We start from the raw sequence: 19,889 nt of genomic DNA on the forward strand, positions 1-19,889 counted from the left end.
AATTTTGACAAAGTTTCCATATCTAGTGTTTGTCAGAGAAAACAACTGTCGCTGTTCATTCACAGAATACACAGTGGCCAACACAGTATTACATAAAAGACACAGTCACAAACCGTGGAGTTGTTTTGTATTCAGTCACTGAATTGCCATTTAAATCCCTGACTGAATCAGTCAGTTAGATAGACTGACTGACTGGCTGACTGATTCACATATCCTTCTATTGTCCAATGAAACATTGTTTTGATCTTTTTCCAGGGTCCTCCAGCCAATCCCGAATCAAAGGAAAAGGCCAGAAACATGACACTATATCTGGATTCCAAACGGATGAAACTGAAAAGATGTAAGAACACATCCATACAAGACTACTAGTCTCATGAGATGAGCTTAGATTATATGAGGTTGAGGATGGATGAGGTTAGGTTACATTAGATGCAATCTGGGAAGTGGGAACCCAACGGCAAAAAATATATTGTCGTTGTTGGGTGGAAACCCGATTTTTATTTATCATTTTAAAAATTATTTAAACTAGGGAAAACAGCCGATCTACAAACACACTTGTGTGCTTGTAGATCAGCTGTTTTCACTACTTTTGTGCGATGGCCTTGTATGATGAATAGTGCTTTACTTTACGAAAGAATGTTTACATTTGAAACTTGGAGATACGAGGTTTCTGCCCAACAGTGAAGATATACAGTATATATATATATATATTTGAGCGGTGGTAAACCGCTCCATAGAGTGGCTGTGTGTGTGTGTCTGTAGCCACTTTTCCTCAGCGTTTTGCCATAGCAATGTGTTTTCCTCAGCGTTTTGCCATAGCTGTGTGTGTGTGTGTGTGTGTGTGTGTGTGTGTGTGTGTGTGTGTGTGTGTGTGTGTGTGTGTGTGTGTGTGTGTGTGTGTGTGTGTGTGTGTGTGTGTGTGTGTGTGTGTGTGTGTGTGTGTGTGTGTAGCCATATTACATCATATTGTCTGTAGCCACTTTTCCTCAGTGTTTTGCCATAAACGCTGAGGAATAAATAGCAAGCAAAGAAAACATTCAATAATATTGCAGTTTACTCTCCTTCGGCCTTTGTCCTTCTGGTGATGCTCCTTTGTTTTCATTCCCAATAACTTAACAACTCTACATGTTCTCTCAAGATAACTTGTTCTGCTAACAACAGAACAAGATTAGATTAGATCAAATGAGGTACATTAAATGATCAAGCAAATGCTCCTTGTGATGTCTCTGAGTTCATGTTTCCTGTATGTTATTTCCTGTCCAGGGGAAGGCTGGCAAAAGACTCTGCTAATCCATGCTGTTGCTGAAGACCGCATGAAAAGACTCATCAAGCCCAAACTAAACAAGTACGGACCAGTTACCCATATACGGAGACCCGTACCCATATATGGAGATCAAACTAGTGTATATGGAGATATGCTGTGAGAGCCCAAACTTGCTTACTCAGTTATTCGTTATGTGAAAATCCTATGATGTCTATGACATCTGACATCATACCCTTTTATGCCCATACATGGAGATCCCTGTCTGTAGAACCAGCCACACAGATATGGGCTGTCTTGGCCATGAATGGGCATTCCTGTTATGGGAAGTCCTGTTAGATATGGGCTCAATATTGATGACATCAGGGAACTCCATATATGGGCATGAAGGGATTCTGTTAGTATGATGTCACAGCGAAGCCAGAGTGTGATGTCAAACCCATTCTGTTAGAGCGGTTCCCCTGACATCACAGTGATGTCAGAGTGGCAACCCCATAGACCGTAAAAAGGTGTACACATCCGGACGGACGTATACGGACACGCGGGAATAATAAAACCGGAATAATAAAACCGGAATAATAAAACTATGCCTATTTCACTCAAGGTATCAAGGTTCACTCAGCTCTGTGGTCCCTCAGCCCTTTGTACTTAATTTAGGGTTAGGGTTACAGTTTACAGTTTAGGCATTTAGCAGACGCTTTTAATCCAAAGCGACTTACAATAAGCAGATAAAACATCACAATAATAAACAAGATAATATGTCAGTACATCAACAGCAATATAACAAATGCAAATGAATATCTATCTAGAAAACAATATAATCAGTCAAGAAAAAAAAAGGTTCTAAAAAACCTAAAAACAAAATGCTAACTAGCTTCATGTATGGTCATTGGTTGAGGGATCATAGATACAATCCCCTATTAATCCTCTAATGTGAACCTGCATGTGTTATATACATCTTTCTGTTTGTCTTGCCTTGTCTCATCCTTTGTGAATGTCTTTCCTTGTTGTCCATCTATCTGTCTGTCTCTCTGCAGGATTGACTATCTGACTCAGAAGTTGTCTTCGTCCCAGAAAGTTTGACCACAAAAAAATGTGTACCGAGCCAAGAGGACATCCAACAACAGATAGACCAACTGGAGAAGGACATACTCTCTTGCTGAAGTAAGACAGACAGTCTGTCAGTCTCTGCCTAACTGTCCTACTGGTCTGTTTGTGTCTCTGTCTTACTGTCTGCTTTCTGATTGGCCAGAGTGCAGAACGAGGAGGAGCTGGTTGGTGATCGCTATGACAACCATGACTGGGAAAAGATCTCTAATATTGATGTAAGTTTTTACCTTCTATCTCTATCAGGGGTTCTCAAACCTGTGGGTCAGGACCCCCAGGGGGGTCCCCAAATTATTTGGGGGGGGTCCCCAGATGATTGGCTTAATATGCAAACATTGTTTTCTCTCTCAACAGTAAACAAACCAACATAAAGTTTAAGTGTATGGTGGGTATCTACACGTTTCTAAAGTGACAATTTATGGACCTTTTAATATCTTTTAATATCTCTAAATGACAAAATTAAACATTGGCCAAATTGTCAAATATTAGGGTTCTATTGTGAATATAGCCGATCTACATGCTCGCAACGCGAGGCGTTGTGAGCATGTAGATCAGCTATTTTCACAATAGAACCGTGTTATACAAAATGTAATGCCTAGACTCCACCTTGCAAGCCGCGGCAGAACCCTCTGAACAGAGGTAGCGCCGAAGAAATAAGCTATTTATTTACAAACATGTTTTAAAAAAACAAAGCCCACATGATAACAACACGTAATGGAGTGCTCGGTACAGCGTGTATATTCATCCTGCAGAGGTCGGCGATCTTACTTTGGCGACGCGGAGGGGAGATCTCTTCCATTCGTTTACGTGCGGCGAAGCAGGGAAAGGAGCGATAGAGAAGCGGCGCCTCGAACGAGTGATTGAGACCTGCGATCCACGAACAGAGACAAAGACCAGCCATGTTGTTTGTCCTTCTTGTCGATTTTCAACAACGTGGAGGGTAGGAGTGGCTCTTGAGCCAACCATCCATCCAGAATGTAAGTCAACGGCGCGGCCTGCTGGATGCTACGAGTATCACACCCACTCCCAGAAAATGATTGAGAGAGGATCTTAACCGTTTCAGATGGCTCCAAAAAGACACAGAGAAGAATGGCCGATCGTTTTTTTTTGTGATTATTATCATTTATATCAAAAGTACGGGAAAAGACGACCGGCTGATTGGTACGGCCAGGCTGAGAAGGTGTTAATTGCTCGTCAGGGTGGGGGGGTCCCCAGTTAAAATATGATTATTTGGGGTGTTGCGGCCTGAAAAGGTTGAGAACCACTACTCTATATTACTATGTGTCTCTCTTAGTAATCTGTCTGTCTAACAGCCTCTTTACACGTCTGTCTCTCTGTTGATGTGAGTGTTAAACAGCTAATCTTCCTCTCCTTTCTGTTCAGTTTGAGGGAACGAGGGAGGCTCAGGACATCTGTCGTTTCTGGGAGAACGTTCTCCATCCGTCCATCAACAAGACCCGCTGGAGCCAAGAGGAGATCGACCGCCTGGAGGAGATCAGCAAGGAACACCAGGAGAGAGACTGGGAGAAGATTGCACAGGAACTGGGGGTGAGAGATGGAAAAGGATTCCAAATTTAAGCTGACCATTCAATGTCACACAAATAATTTGTTTTTGGCATTGAACATTATGAATAATACTTTATGTCTGTCTACCTCTCTGTCTGTCTGTCTGTCTGTCTGTCTGTCTGTCTGTCTGTCTGTCTGTCTGTCTGTCTGTCTGTCTGCAGACCAACAGGACAGCGTTCATGTGTCTCCAAATGTATCAGCGGTACGTCTCCAAGACGTTCAAAAACAACTACTGGACAGAGGAGGAAGACCAAGCCCTCATAGAGCTGGTGGAGAAGATGAGGATGGGAAACTTTATACCGTATACTCAGAGTAAGATTACTTTATACCGTATACTCAGAGTAAGATTACTTTATACTTATACAGAGTAAGATTACTTAATACTTATTATTCCCAATGTCTTCTTCATATGTGCGAAAATTGCATGTCCTTGTTAATGACAGGTTGTCCCTGTGTTTCAAGTCAACATATTGTATGTGACTGCCGAGGTGAAGAAAAGAGTATCGCATTTTGAAAACCGACATTTAAACTAACTGCTGTATATTTGAAAATAATCAAGATTGAGCAGCTACTATACATGACGCCCAGCGTCGCACCACCGATGAAGCTCACAACTCCAGCCATTGCCTATTGAACCTTGCCAGACCTCAGTGAGGCAAAGTTTGTGGGCTGGCATTGCGAGGACACCTTAAATCCAAAGTAACATGAAATACTACTATATTATTACTATACTATGCTACATTAACAGAATAAACTTTAATGTGACATCACAGGTTTACAGGTGTAAAGAAGTGGGTTGTTTTGTTATTTTCAGACCCTGGCACCTTCTCTACTTTTAAAAGTAGTAATTAAGGGAAGGGGACAAAAAAAGAAAAAGAGGAAAAAGAAACGTCATATTGTTTTGCTGCTTATTTGGACTTTTGCATTTCTGTGGCCCTCAAAAGGTCAATGAATTTGTGCACATTACCCACAAATGTGACATACCCATTTCCCATATTCCCTCCTGATTGGCTACGACTGCGAAGTTTGTGTATGCGACCTGACAGTCGCTTATCTCCCGATTAGGGAGTCTTGGTATCAGGTGATATGGTATGGAATATGTGAGGAATACTTTGTAGATATGGATACTACGGTTAGGCCTACTTGCCTGGCCATGGTCATTGTAGAGGTATGAACAGTTTGTGCCTGTCCTTGATGGTGTGCTGAGCTTTTTGACTACACACCCACCTCTTCTCGTACAGTGTGATTAATACACTATATTATACTCCTGGCTAGCCAGTGTAACGTACTCCCTGTTGGGTTGTGTGTCTGTTTGCCTGTCTACAGTGAGTTATTTCATGGAGGGTTGTGTGTCTGTTTGCCTGTCTACAGTGAGTTATTTCATAGAGGGTTGTGTGTCTGTTTGCCTGTCTACAGTGAGTTATTTCATGGAGGGTCGTGAACCGGTCCAGCTGCTGTACAGATGGAATGGGGTTTTAGACCCGTCTATCCGGAAAGGCCCCTGGATCCCAGAAGAGGACGAGGTGAGAGAGAAAGAGAGGCCGATTTCCATTCAATAACCAGCATAATGAAAACATCTAAACACAAAATTGCCTGAATGTGTCTTACAGTATTAGAGCAGGGGTTCTCAAACTTTTTGTGCGTGCTGAATCAAAGTACCCCCTTCAATCGACATCATTTTGACTAGACAATACTGACATCAAAAGTCCATTTTTATGTCAATATGTTGAAAATAAAATTAATTAACCTGTTTTCTATCCAGTAACAATAAAATTCGTACTTGATTTGGTTTAAAGCTATACAGAGCAGCATGTTCACAAATATTTTGTCAATGTTGTATCATTAAACATGACGGTAAAATATATATATTTTTTATGTTCTCTCAAGTACCCCATGTAGTACCTCTGCGTACCCCCATTTGAGAAACACTGTTATAGAGAATATATACTGTATTTTAAAGCATCAATATTAGTGTCAGTTATACGCTAAGTTGTAGCAGCTTCCATGTTCATACGTGTGCGTGTGCGTGTGTGTGTGTGTGTGCGTGTGTGTGTGTGTGTGTGTGCGTGTGCGTGCGCAGCTGTTGCTGAAAGCGGTGTCTCGTTTTGGAGAGAAGAACTGGTGGAGAATCAGAATGGAGGTTCCTGGAAGAACTGATGGAGCGTGCAGAGACAGGTAGAATCCTATTGGGTGGTTTCCATCGCACAGTTAGCTTGACCGTTCCAACTCAAACATACTGTTTGATACCAAATATTATTACACAGCTTGGTTAAATGCTTGATTCTGATTGGTCAATCGCTGAATTCAGTGGTGTGTTATTTCTGGATAATGACTGCTCCGCTCTATAACAGACCAATGTCTAATCAATGGCTCAGAGCACCCGCTCTGTGTAAATGTTATGCTGTATCCAACATGACAGCCATGTAAACAAACACAATGACATTTACTAACTAAACGTTGCTCTCATGAATGATTTTTGAAAACATTTGAAGCGAGAAATAGATGATGCGGTAAAAAAAAAAAAGATTTTATTTTATCAACTTTTCCTTGTTTTCCGAGGTGACAGTGTTGTGCTCGGCAGACGGCCAGCGCAACATTTATTTCACTACTGTAAGCAAGGAAATACTTAATTCTGTTGTTACTTTTGGGTCAATGTATGTATTAATTAAGTAGCTGTGTAATAAGCGGCATCGCAGAGCGGATATTATCCCTTGCATAAAACCCTTGTTAGACAGCTCAGCTGTTAATCGTAAGTAACCGTAGTCTCACGTGGTCAGACCTAGCCTCGTAAACCAGACTCTCCTTTCAGGATGAGGCAGGAGGAGTCAGTTTACTAGGCTAGGTCAGACCCACCATCATGTGAAGTTGTCTTTCACATGATCATTATACAAGATCGATCCCATGCTTCCAAATAAATAAATAAAAAATGTTGTTGTCTGAATGTATACACATAATGTTGACACATTATGTATGTATGATCTATTTTGATTGGGTGTTAATCAATATCAACTAATCCGATGAGGGTGAGATATGTGCGAGAGTAAGTGTCCCTGAAATTCTTTGTGTCAAATTGAGATTACAGATCATTGTAAAAAAAACAGTTTAAATGTACCGGTATCTAATATAGATAGTTAACATGTAGATACAGTAGCTGTTAGCGTAATACTTTGTGTGTGTGTGTGTGTGTGTGTGTGTGTGTGTGTGTGTGTGTGTGTGTGTGTGTGTGCGTGTGTGTGTGTGTGTGTGTGCGTGTGCGCGCACGTGCGTGCGTATGTGTATAGGTATTATGACTGTCTGAAGCCAGGAACAAAGCGAGGGCCATTTGATGAAAATGAGAGAAGACTTCTACTGATGTTGGTCCAGAAACATGGAGTTGGTAAGATGTGTGCGTGTGTGTGTGTGTGTGTGTGTGTACACATTAGGTGTATACTGTATGTGTGCATGTCTATATGTATACTGTACACCATACATAGGCAACTGGCGGCCCGGGAGCCACATGCGGCCCCCACCTTCACTTAATGCGGCCCGCAGGTTAATACCGGAATACTGATATATTATTGATGTCAGCTGTTCTATCAGTCTATATTAGTAGCTTAATGACTAGTATAGTAGTATTAAAATGTATTTTTTTTATGTCCAAGTATTTAGGTTCATAAAGTTAACATGACTATATAACTAAATGCGTTTGAAATTAAATAAAAATGTTACATTTCAGGATTCCAATTAAAAAATAACTAAAAATAATTCAGGATTCCAATTCAAAAGAAGCAAAAATAGCCGATCTGTAGATCGGCTATTTTTACTTCTTTTGTATGAGATACCAGAATGACAAAGTAGGAAGTAGCAATATGCAATGTGGCCCTCTGGAGTGAAGGTGGAAATATAGTGGCCCTCGCCATCATCAAAGTTGCCCACCCCTGCTGTACACACACATAGATGTAGGGTGTGTCCACAGACTGGAACAGCTTTACATTTAAATGAGAAAACGGGAAGTTGTAACAATGAAGGAAATGAGGAAATAAGCCATGTGGTTTTAGGGTTTCAGATATTTCAAACATGCAGTGGTTTCTAGACAGCAATACGAAAGGTGTTTTCATGTGTGAATATGCAATATGATCACTGTGACATTTGCCCTTTACATTCCAAACTGCTCCTCTCTGCTGTACACCTGACCCACTAGTTACTGTGTTTGCTTTTAATTTGAGTTCCATTTTGTTTCAGGTCGGTGGTCGAAGATTGCTGCTGAGATTCCAAACCGTATTGATTGTCAGTGTATGAGGGAGTGGAGGAAGTGCAGTGGCCAGGTTACTGTAGCACACACACACACACACACACACACACACACGCGCACGCACGCACGCACGCATGCGCACACACACACACACACACACACACACACACACACACACACACACAGAGCAGAGGTCGCGCTAGGATTCCCAGTCATGATGGCCAGAATGATTACATCTGATAATTTAAAAATAACGGACATAATCATTTTTAATGAAAAACAGGTGCATAAACAAAACATTGACAATATCGGCAGTTCATGGCATTATATTTTGGACCGAAAATGATTTGAACGTAAATTACACGAATTACAATCGTGCAGTTTGTGTCTGTGGCTGAATTCGTAATGAACTCAACAACATTTCGAGCTTCATCAGTTTAATAGAACACATTCTTTAGAATAATGGGCAATCAAAGGGTCTTCGTTAATCCTTCATAATGTTGATTGGTTCATCTGGCCAGCCGTAAATCAAAATATATGCTACTCGCAGGTAGGTCAACAGAGATAACGCAGTCTTCCTCACAGCCAATATCGAGTTCCCATGACGCAAAGATCTGTGTGTTCACATATCTGTAACTTGCTTATGTGTTGGGGAAACACTGATCCACATACAGTACACATACAATGTACATAATGTACATTAGTGCATTAACGACTTGTGATTTTTGCAAGTCGACTCGACCCAGTAAAAAGTTGAGTTGAAGTCGACTATATTGTTTCATGACGTCATCACATCACACACAAGTGACACGACCCCCCAATTATTTTGGGGGGTCCCCATATGATTAACTTAATGTGAAACATTGTTTTCTCTCCCAACTGTAAACAAACCAACATCAAGTTTAAGTGTATAGAGGGTATCTTCACATTTTCTTCACAATACCTCTAAAATGGCAAATTAAACATTGTCCAAATTGTCAAATATATAGAGGCAAAAATTGTGAAAATAGTCGATCTACATGCTCACAACGCCTCGCAACGCATGAGCATGTAGATCTGATATTTTCACAATAGAATTTGTTTCAACTTCGACTTTCGACTTTCTCTGGTGGGAGTCGACTTGTGTAATGAAGTCGACTGAGTCGACTTGTCGACTTTTTCGTTAATGCCCTACTGTACATACATATTCATTTCATGCACCGATTAACTTATTTCTCTCTCTCTCTCTGTAGGGGCCTGTGGTGGTAAAGAAGGGCAGAAAAAAACGAGGCCCGCTGAATAATGAGGCGAGTCAAGAGGCCGCCACAACCACCACCAGGCAGAGGCGGCAGCGTACCGCTCCCGCCACCAGGAGGAAACAGCAGGCCGCCAACGAGGCGGGTCAACAGGCCGCCCCGCCCCCCAGGCGGAGACGGCAAGCTGCCAAGACGACCGGCAAGAGGAGAAGGAAACGAATCAAAAGGGAGAGCGACGAGGAGGAGGAGGAGGAGATCAGTGTGGAGGAGAGCGGGGACGAAACGCAGCTGGTCTACATGGACACTGACACCGACGAAGAGGACAAGAAAGCAGTGATACGGAAAGTGAAGCAGAGACGGGGAGGAGAGGAGGTAGAGACACAGGAGAGAGAGGGAGGAGGGGAGGTGCAGATAGAGGAGAGCCTGGGAGCAGAGGAGGTGCTGACAGAGGAGACACAGGGAGGAGAGGAGGTGCAGATAGACAAGAGACAGGGCGGAGAGGGGTTAGAGACACAGGAGAGAGGAGGAGGAGAGGAGGCGCAGACAGAGGAGAGACGAGGAATGGAGGTGCTGACAGAGGACAAACGAGGAGTGGAGAAGGCGGTGCAAACGGAGGCGAGACTAGGAGTGGAGAAGGAGGTGACAGAAGTCCAAGCGGTGCAGAAGGTGAAGAAGAAGGAGCACCCTCTCCCACCCATGGAGGAGTGGATTCCTCGGACCAGAGTCGGAAAAGGTGATGCATTGAAAGGCTGTCTGGTGTCACGCCCAGAACCCTGCTCCTCCTCCTCCTCCGACCACACCACCTCCGACAGTCCGACTGCGGTGCGCTCCACCATCATGAACCGCTGCGGGTTCCTGGTGGAATCTCTGCTCGGTCAAGCCCCTAAACCGCTGCCCCGCTGGCGGCGGCACCAGCCTACGGCTCTGATCCAGCTGTCGCGCACGCAACTAAATTCTCTGATGCAGAGGAAGGCCTCCTCCGTCGCCAACAGAGGTGCCGACTGGGTGATGCAGTTCAGGCTCATGGCGGCTGTGACTCCGTGGATCGGAAACCTGCTGCTGCCCACTCCCTGGACCAGAAGGAGCGCTGCGGACCACCTCCGAGAGAGAGCAGAAGGCAGGCACCTCTCCTCCACCTCGGTCTTCCTGCTGCTGCTGAGGACGCTCCATGTGGACCTGGCGGGTTGCAAGACGGCGATAGAGCAGATGACGGGGGGGAAGAAATCTGGTTCCTTCTGTGTGCCGACTCCGAGCCTGAAACATGAGCCCAAACAGCAAGTACAACAACTCGTAGTTCAACAACAACCCACACTACTACAACGACATCAACAACAACATGTGAAGTACTTACTACAACAGCAACGACAACAACAACAACAACAACTAGTACACCAAGTACAAGCGCACACATCTCAGCAACAGGAAGTGACACGCCAACCATGTCCACAATCGCTTCAACCGCATCATCTGCAGCTGGTGACAAGACAGCCGAAGACAAGCAACACTCCTCCTCCTCCGTGGATGATCCCCCCTCACATGCCTCCTCACGTCCTCATGCCGATGCCTCCTAACATGCTTCAATACCTTTCTCTCATGCGTCCTGGCATGTGCACTAAGTTGCCTCCTTTGCCTTTTCCTTTCCGGTCTGTTCCCCAGACTCGTCAACCTCGTCAACCGCTGGCTGTATCCATGTCCCCCGCTACCACTGTCTCCATGTCGCCTAGTACCCCTGTCTCTGTGTCCCCCAGTACCCCTGTCACCATGTCCTCCAGTACCCCTGTCACCATATCTCATACACCTGTCACCCCGTCCTCTAATGTCCCTGTCTCCATGCCCACTCCTCCTGCAGTACAAGCTGTTCCACTTCCTCATGATCCCTCGGCCGTCCCTCCCTCGTTACCCAATTCCCACGTCAGTCGTGCCTCGGCTGCTGCCTCAATCCCAGGCCAACCGAGCGTTCCCTCTGAAACGACCAGCCATGCCTCCTCGCCTGCTGAAGAGACGCCCAGCGGAAGGAAGCGACAGCGCAAGCTTACGGAGAAGGTCAAACTCCTGCAGGAGGATGCAGCCGCCAAGGTAATTCATGGTAAACCTTGATGGCAACGTATAACGGCCATCTTGGTCTCAAAGCGGATTTAGTGTCAACAGCTGGAATTAATAGGATTTAGCCATCTCACTTACTGTAGTGTCCTAGGTTCAGAAACACATACATACAGACAAACTGACTACAGGTCTTGCTGGTGTAAATTCAGTGTTATAACCGAACATGTAATAGTCTCATTCATTGGCTGGTGGCATGAAGCATCTTAGTTAAGATTTTCCTTAAAAAAGCAATCAGAATTATAACATTAACAAGACCACTAGCTACCCTAGTGCTGTTGCTTACATCCCACATGACCAAATGCCAGATTAACTGTCATTTGCTATCCCCAGATGCTGTGCTCTTGCTCTCTGGGTTAAAAAACATCTAAAATTAGAATAATATCTCAGAGTGCAGACCTACACCAAGGACACACCTTGTCCAGAAAGTGGTGCCATGCACACTACTCCTACCCATGTGTTCCTTATTGTCGTTCTGATCCCAGCAGACTCCTTGTCGTTACCGGTCATACCAATCTGTCTCTTTGTTGTTTTGATCCTACTGTAGGTTGAAGCCAAGGAGAAGAAAATGGTTACTCCTAAAAAACAAGCAAGGAAAAAGCAAAAGATTGGTCCTGACTTCATGCCTCCTGGCCAGACGCTGTGGAAGATGACCGTGGACGGACTGGTTCAGGTGGTCTCTGGAGAAGACGTACCCCCAGGTTTAAAACTGCCACTCCCTGCCATTAGTGGCCGCTCCACACCAGCAAGGAATGTTTCCTTCCAACAGCCAATACCATCCCCAAATAGCAGCACCAATAAGACACAGACCCCCCACTCTCATGCCCCACCCACCAGTGTTCCACCTCAGTCCGCCTCCTCCCCGCTCCCAGGTGGAATCCATCCTGCGATGCTCAACTTCTTTATGGTCCCGCCTCCACCTGGTCCTTCAGCCGGATCTTCCTCCCAGCCACAGCGTCGAGCTGCCCCCACCTCCCCGTATGCCATCCGTCCCGTTTTCCACAACGTCCAAATCTGTCCTCCAGCCGGTGCTTCACCCGCTCCTTCAGGATCTCCATTCCAGCCACACCCCCCACCCCCCAGTGTTCAGCCTCCAGCTGCCTCCTCCTCCTCCCCCCTCCCGGTTGGAACCTGCTGCCCCGCCTTTCACGACAATCACGCCAGGCCTCCAACGGGCGCTCCACGCAGTCCTCTGCCCGGGCCTTCCCCTGCTCCCACAGGATCTTCATTCCAACCACGGCCTCCACCCTTGCGACAGCCACACACTCCTGCCAGACCTCTTTCATTCTGCCTTCTCCGACCCGGTTCCCACCCCTTGCCTCGTTTCCCAAGCCCCCCCGTCTCTGCTGTGCGCACGCCGTTTAAAGGCGCGGTGAACGCCGCCCCTAGGACGCCCCCGGTTGGAAGCCGCCCCGTGTTTCAAGGCCATCACGTCAGGCCCTCGACGGGCCCTCCACGTGGTCCTCTGCCTGGTCCTTCCCCTGTTCCTTCAGCATCTTCATTCCAACCACGGCTTCCACCCTTACCGCAACCACATCCTCCTGCTCCGTTGACCCTTTTCCGTCCCGGTTCCCCCTTGCCTCGTTTCCCCGGCCCTGTTAGGGGCACAGTGGACGCCACCCCTAGGACGCCCCCTCGGCTCAAGATAGAGCTATCGCAGTTGGATCCCTCCCTGATGTTCGCAGAGCCCGGAGCAGAGGTGGAGCGGTGGATGAGCGGCTACGGGGGAGTGACGGTCCCGGGATCAAACGTAGCGTTGCCGTACCTTCCGCCTTTCATCAGCAACCTCAGGACGCTGTGTGCTCTGCTCAAGGCCAAGAGGCTTCTGGTTGACAAGGCTCTACATATACTGCCTCAGAGTAGATCTGTTGGTCCCCCTAGACCTGGTCCCAACCCTGCCACTACACCCGGTCCCTTTCCAGACCATGATTACATCCAGACGACTCAACTAGGTACACACGCACACACACACACACTCACGCGCGCGCACACACACACACACACACTCTGTAGGACAGACATTACGTCTCTCAGGTTTAACTCATCCATTGCCAAGCATATTTAACCAAACTACTAACCACAGCCAGCCATTTCTCATTTTCCCTTACCTTTTCAAGTTGTCACAGAATACTTTCCTACTTTCCGATCGATCCCCTGATCGATCACAGACACGCACACGCTTTCTCTGCTTCTGTGAAAATAAAAACGCAACTCATTTGGCCATTCCAATCAATAGTTATCGCCGATTGAAAACTCCACTGTTTTGACTGAGAGCGAGCCAGAACACATAAGCTGAGAAAAAACACATTAACCATATTTTATACTTTGGCTGTTAAAAAATTGCAGATATACAAGCTCATAGCGAGACACTTCATGCCACACGTATGTAGAATGTAGATCTGCAATTTTAGAAAAATCATGAAGATGCAAATCTTTGAATATACAGTATATATTTTTAAAGTGAACAGTTTGAACTCAAATCTTATCTTCTTGGGGTCCCTGGCACAAAATATTTTGAGATGGGGTGTCCGCGGCCAAATATAATTAATTTTGGGGGTCCTTGACACAGCAAGTTTGAGCACCACCACCACTCATATAGCAACATATGTTTTTTAACAAAACTGATTTAGAAGTCATTTGTAGAATCGGCCTCAGGTCTAAATGGGTTCAAAACGGATTGACCAATAAAAAAGTGCATAGGACTGTGTGTGCAAGGGCCTTTAGTTGACAGATGTGTTGTTGTCCCCCCCCCCCCCCCAGCTCCAGAGGGAGATGAGCGTGTGGCAGCAGTACGCCACCTAGTGGCTCAACGCTTCGCTGCTAACCCAGCCTACCAGCTGCTGAAGGCACGCTTCCTGTCCTGCTTCACCGTACCTGCCCTCCTGGCCACCATTCAGCCAATCATAGACCCGCCTGAATCCTGCACTGCCAATGAGGAAGAGTCGTCATCGGAGGAGGAGGAGGAGCTGAGAGTTGGAGGGGCCAATGATGAGCTAAGAGGCGGAGAGGAGGAGGAGGAGCTAAGAGGAGGAGAGGCGGAGGAGGAGCTAAGAGACGGAGAGGAGGAGAATGGTCACACTCAGGTACGTCATGGTCTAAGTAAGAAAACTAGATTGTTAGGATAGGACAAGTACTGTAGGATAGTGGTTCTCCAACTGAGGATGCGCCTCTGAAACTTCAGAACATGAACTCTTCCTTTTGTTTTAAAACAAGACAAAATATGTTATGTTCTGACTAATGTGTTGCCAGCCGCCTATGCAAGATTTCAGTCCATTTGAAAAGTACCAAGTTAGGAAAGGCCTTTGTGTGAATGAAAAATGTTATTTTCATTTTAGAACTAGGATTGTATGTTTTTCTCCATAGCCTATGTTCTGTATGTTTTTCTCCATAGCCTATGTTCTGTTGTTTTTTTCTGAGATATTTGGAAAGCAAACAGCAAACACTTCCTTTGTCTCTGAGGGAGGCTGGTGCTGAAACGTGTTATCCCCAGAGGCGGTTCTAAGGGGTGGCCTCGGGTGGCACAGGCCACCGCTGGAATGAGGTGCCCGTTGAGGTGCCCACCCGTATCCCCGTTACACACCACTTTGTGCTTTCGGAAATATGCTCCAAGAGCGCTGGAATGCACCCGTGCTGCGGGGTGCTCTCTTTCAGAGCATTGGCGATCGAAAATGCAAAGCACTGACTAAGCGATTTTCTAAGCGTCTTATTAACATTAAGTGACAAGACAAGACTCACTTTACGACGACGGTCGGTCAATGCAAAATATGACGGTAGGATTCTTTGCTACTCTACGTGTAACAAACAAATTATAGCCTAATCATGTTTGTAGTTATACATGGCATGAACGAACGTTCATTTGAATGCATTTCAAAAGACGAATATGGAAAAGACAAAATTTTACAAAGTGCTATTCTGACGTATGTGAGAGCACGTGCATTCATGCCCCAACAGGGCCACCCCTGTCACAAAGCAAGCCAGAGTTATGCCATAATAAAGAATGAACTACTGAACCTTTGTCTTGCATCCTATTATTGAGTGCTGCCACTTCCACCTTTTAGTGTGTGGTAACGTTTTCTATAAAGCACATTGTTAGTGAATTACTATCGTTAAAACACATTGCCCATAGAATATAATGAGTTCCTTTTTCTTAAAAAGATTGATTCAACCTGCCGTTGTGCAGTAAATAGTTAACGCGTTTCCTGACAGTGCTGTAAAATAGGACGGAGAGAACATTTTTTTATATAGAATACAACCAGACAATGTGTCACACACAAGCAAGGCGTCACCTTGATTGTGTAGATTGACAGCATCTGTTGTGAGAGTACTTGGAGGTCAGTCTATACCGCTTTCCAATCCGAGGGGTTCACACTTTGAAGTGCGCATTTGAAGGGCTATGACGTCACTGGGCCGCGCCAAATAGCAATCTACAAGCTCACAATGCGTTGCGTTGCCACGCATTGTGAGCTTGTAGATCTGTGATGTCAGCTTTGTGTGTTTCTGTCTGTAGTGGTCCATGGACCCAGCCTAGAGGGGTTGTGGGGTGGTGATAATAGTTGTAGCTTGTTGAGGAGAAGCATGGCTTCAGAAAAGAATGCAGCGTTGGTAGCACTCAGACCAGGTTTGGATGATAGACCTGTCCTGTGTTGCAGGTGGCAGGTTGGTTTGGGATCTCATCTGTGAGTCTTTACAGGGAACTCCACACATTTTGCTAAGGATTTAGAACGTGTATTTGGCCACAAACCCCCATCTCAAAATATTTTGTTCCAGGGACCCCCAGAATCAAAGCAAAGAAATAAGTAATAGTTGAAAAAAAGAAAAGAGATAATGACGTGATAGTGACGTGCCATGAGCTTGTATATCTGCTATTTTTGAATATCTAAGTATATTAAAGTATTATTAATTAAAGTGGTTACATACACAGATGGCTTAATACAATTAAGGGAATTTTATAATTTATATCTTAAGTTGCCCAGTCTAGACCTCAACTGAGCTCATCCTGTATGATGCAAATAATCCTTCTGTTCTCTTCTGTCTCTGTGAGATCTCTCACTAACTCATTATGCTCTGACCTTTTATTCCTTCCTAAAATTAAATGTGTGAAATCGCTGAACTGTGACAGGATGTTCGTGCACTTCCTGTTCTGTTCTCCAGTCATTGTGAGTGAGAACTGAGAAGCCTGTCCTACAGGGTCAGGTTCTGCTGTTTCACCAACGTTTAAAGCCGCTAATTCTGTCTCCCAGCCAGGCTATTATTTCCTTTCTTTTTTCTTTTGCCAGCTCTAATTGTTTAGCTGGGTGTGGTGTTATTGGATCGATATATATATATATATATTTTTTTTTGAATAATATGTTTATTAAATTTTTAAACATAGGTACATAAGACAACAACAATACTATACAAGAAAAGGAAAAAGAGACAATCTAGAACAACAAAACCAAAAGATAAAACGATAATAATCATAACAAGCTCAGGCAATAACATGTAGAATGAAAAAATGTATACATGATGAGCGAAGCAATCAGTCCCCAGCCCCCCCACGACCCCCTCAGAGTGGAGAGGGCAGGCACCTGACCCAGAGTGTAACATACATGTTATGTATTCACAAGGAATACAATCCATTATAATATTGTGCCATGATTTTTTGGAAGGAGCAACATCCTTGATCCAAAATAGGAGAATATTCTTCCTGGCAGCGAACGTTAACACATTGAATAGCCTCTTATGATTGGCATTGACAATATGACCATCTGGGAGACCAAGTATAAGACACAAGGGGTTTGGTTCTATGGGGACACCGAAAATGGTTGACAGTTCTGTTACGACATCAGACCAGTAGTTCTGGAGAGGCTCTCTCCAACATCAAATCACAATGCCATTCCTTATTTTCAATTGGGAGTGGAATCATGTAGGCACTAGCACGCATAAAGCTGCCCTGAGGGCCCATGCCAGTTCCATGTCAAAACTGATTACTGGGACGCCAAAATAGACCGCTCTCCCTCTCAGGACTTGTAGGATGTTATTCAGGGCTGGTATATTCCTCCATACTGCTACATCCTAACAGAAGGAGACAGTACTGTAGATTGTTATGGTTCTGGTATATTCATCCTTATCGCTTTTTGCTCTTACTCACGGACCCACTTGCAGATTATACAAGTTTGACACTTGTATAATACCGGTATACAAGTGTCATTCTACCTTATGTGGATTATGCGGTCAATCCCATGAACCACGCACAGACTTTTTGTGTTTTATTTTTGTGTGTTTTCTTTTTCTTTTTCTCACTTACATCCATACGTATAGTATGCACAGTATATACATACCGTATTTATGTGTAAATATGTTGATACTTTTTTTCCCCTTCCTTGCCTCTTTTGCTTGATACGATGAACTATGCTCAAAAACAAATGTCACACACTTCTTTACTTCTGTAAACCTGTGATGTGACAATAAAGCTGATTCTATTACATTCTTCTTGAGAATTAATGTATCTGTTTCTGTTGTTGGTTTCTTCTTTCCCAGAATCCCTTGCTGCTCATGCAGGGGGCTCCTGCTACCCACTACTCTGGCATGACGACTCGTCGCACATCCAGACTGCAGGCTACTGAACCACCACAGACCACATCCAGACTGCTGCCTACTGAACCACCACAGACCGGTCCAATGGATACCCAACCAGAACAGTAGTAGAGATGCCAGAGAAGAGCAGACTGTAGGGACACTGCCCAACCCCATCTATCAGACAGAACCAATGGATCCCAGGCCACAGTGGAGCTTAGCAGACGGACGCACTAGAGATAAGGTCAGACGGCTGGGAAGAGAACCGTTGTGTTTTACTGGCATTTCCTCATGATGATTGTTATAATATATATTCACTGTCGGGAGGAGACCTTGTATGTCTAAAACTGGTACTTTTCAGGAAATGTAAAAACAAGCTCTTCATATTTCATATTTTAGATTGTAATTAGAGAAAAGAAAAGATGAGTGTTAAAATGTTTTCATTTACTGCTTTCTATTGTTTTATTCTATTTTTTTTTTTTTTAGTATTGCCGGCAATTTCTTTGTTACCATTTACACCAGCCCCCATAAGTCATATCTGCCCAGGAAAGATTGCGGTGCATCTTAGGAATGGGCTTATTATTGTGTCTAAAAAGACATATTTAGCCACTTGCATGCCCCCAGCATGCAAATCAAAATCGTTAAAATCACTAAACGATAGAAAGAGGTAAATGAAAACATTGTAACACTCATCTAAAATATGAACCCGGTGTTGTTAAAAAACAAAGTTGTCCTTTAATACACTTGAATTGTTAGACAGTGTCATACAATGAAGTAGGGCATTGAGTTACAATAAATAAAAAAACATAAGAAATGTAATAATGGAGATAGGATATGTCTGCCTTACAGGGATGATATGGAACATATATTACATGGTTCTTCATGGAGATCCCAGATGGAGCTTTACCTTCCTAGAGGTCATGTACAACCTTTAGGTCCACGTTGAATGTTGTATTTTTTATATAAAGAGCCATACTGGAGAACAGAAGAATGTGTATGTGGCGTTGTGTTCAAATGAGGAGTTGTTTTGAGTTTGTTTTAAGACAAAGACTCCTGCTGCTAACTATTGTTCTGTGTAGTATATGCCTAGTGTATGTTTTGTTTCATGATAATCTTTATTTTTGTTACGTATGTTTTCTTTTATATTACAAAAAAGTATTTAGCAATAAAAGTGCTTTTTTTGTACATTGATAAGATGCTTTGTGCCTGTGTTCTTTCTGCAGTACTGAATACATTTAGCAGGTGTTGTGTGTTCTCTCTCGGTCGTCCTCAGACGAGCTTCCATCTGAGTCTCTAATCTTTCCGGTTTTCCATACACCCGGCCAGCTCCGAAGAGCTTTCAGCTCCCGCATCCTTCTTCAGGACGTCCACATACGTTAACGCGGAACGTCCTCGCGATCGATGCCCGCACGTTGGTTCCCACAGGACCATCCTGCTGGCCGGGAGCTCCCGATGTCTGTGGCAGTGGCCGGCCAGCTTCATCCTCCTAGCTGCTACCTTATTATTGCTGAGCCTCGGCAGTTGCCTATACAGGTCCTTGTTGGTAATGTGGATGTTCTGGTCCACATTCAGAACAGCTCGTAGCATTCTGGTGTAGCACCCATCCAGGGACTTCTGCAGGGTGGGTGTCACCTTTCGCAGCCACACAGGACAGACTCCACAGTGGCGTGGAATAGGCTCAGCTTTATGTGTCGGGGGAGATTCGAGCACCACACTCCTGACATACCGTTCAGGGCCCTCCACGCTAGTGCCTTCCTGACCTTAAGGTCCTGTTCTGTGGAGTTCATCCAGGAAACCAAGTATTTGAAGTCATTGACCTCTCGCAGAGCGTAGC

The 19,889-nt window shown here is 44.6% G+C and overlaps 1 protein-coding gene across 1 annotated transcript in view; it reads left to right on the forward strand.

Moving 5' to 3' along the window:
• The window catches only part of snapc4 (small nuclear RNA activating complex, polypeptide 4), a gene marked incomplete at its 3' end in the record, with an annotated part of 29,818 nt that extends 11,634 nt beyond the window's left edge, over positions 1–18,184 (forward strand). The window contains exons 9-21 of the mRNA XM_080738820.1: positions 256–340; positions 1,264–1,345; positions 2,514–2,586; positions 3,752–3,916; positions 4,096–4,246; positions 5,351–5,457; positions 6,015–6,109; positions 7,216–7,310; positions 8,156–8,238; positions 9,398–11,476; positions 12,048–13,452; positions 14,261–14,583; positions 18,020–18,184. Coding sequence (XP_080594946.1) covers positions 256–340; positions 1,264–1,345; positions 2,514–2,586; positions 3,752–3,916; positions 4,096–4,246; positions 5,351–5,457; positions 6,015–6,109; positions 7,216–7,310; positions 8,156–8,238; positions 9,398–11,476; positions 12,048–13,452; positions 14,261–14,583; positions 18,020–18,184 — 4,908 coding nt within the window. The remainder of the gene's footprint in view (positions 1–255; positions 341–1,263; positions 1,346–2,513; positions 2,587–3,751; positions 3,917–4,095; positions 4,247–5,350; positions 5,458–6,014; positions 6,110–7,215; positions 7,311–8,155; positions 8,239–9,397; positions 11,477–12,047; positions 13,453–14,260; positions 14,584–18,019) is intronic.
• Positions 18,185–19,889: the final 1,705 nt, after the last annotated feature.

This window comes from Nannobrachium achirus (assembly GCF_963921795.1).
Source record: "Nannobrachium achirus genome assembly, chromosome: 12".
Taxonomy (NCBI): Eukaryota; Metazoa; Chordata; class Actinopteri; order Myctophiformes; family Myctophidae; genus Nannobrachium; species Nannobrachium achirus.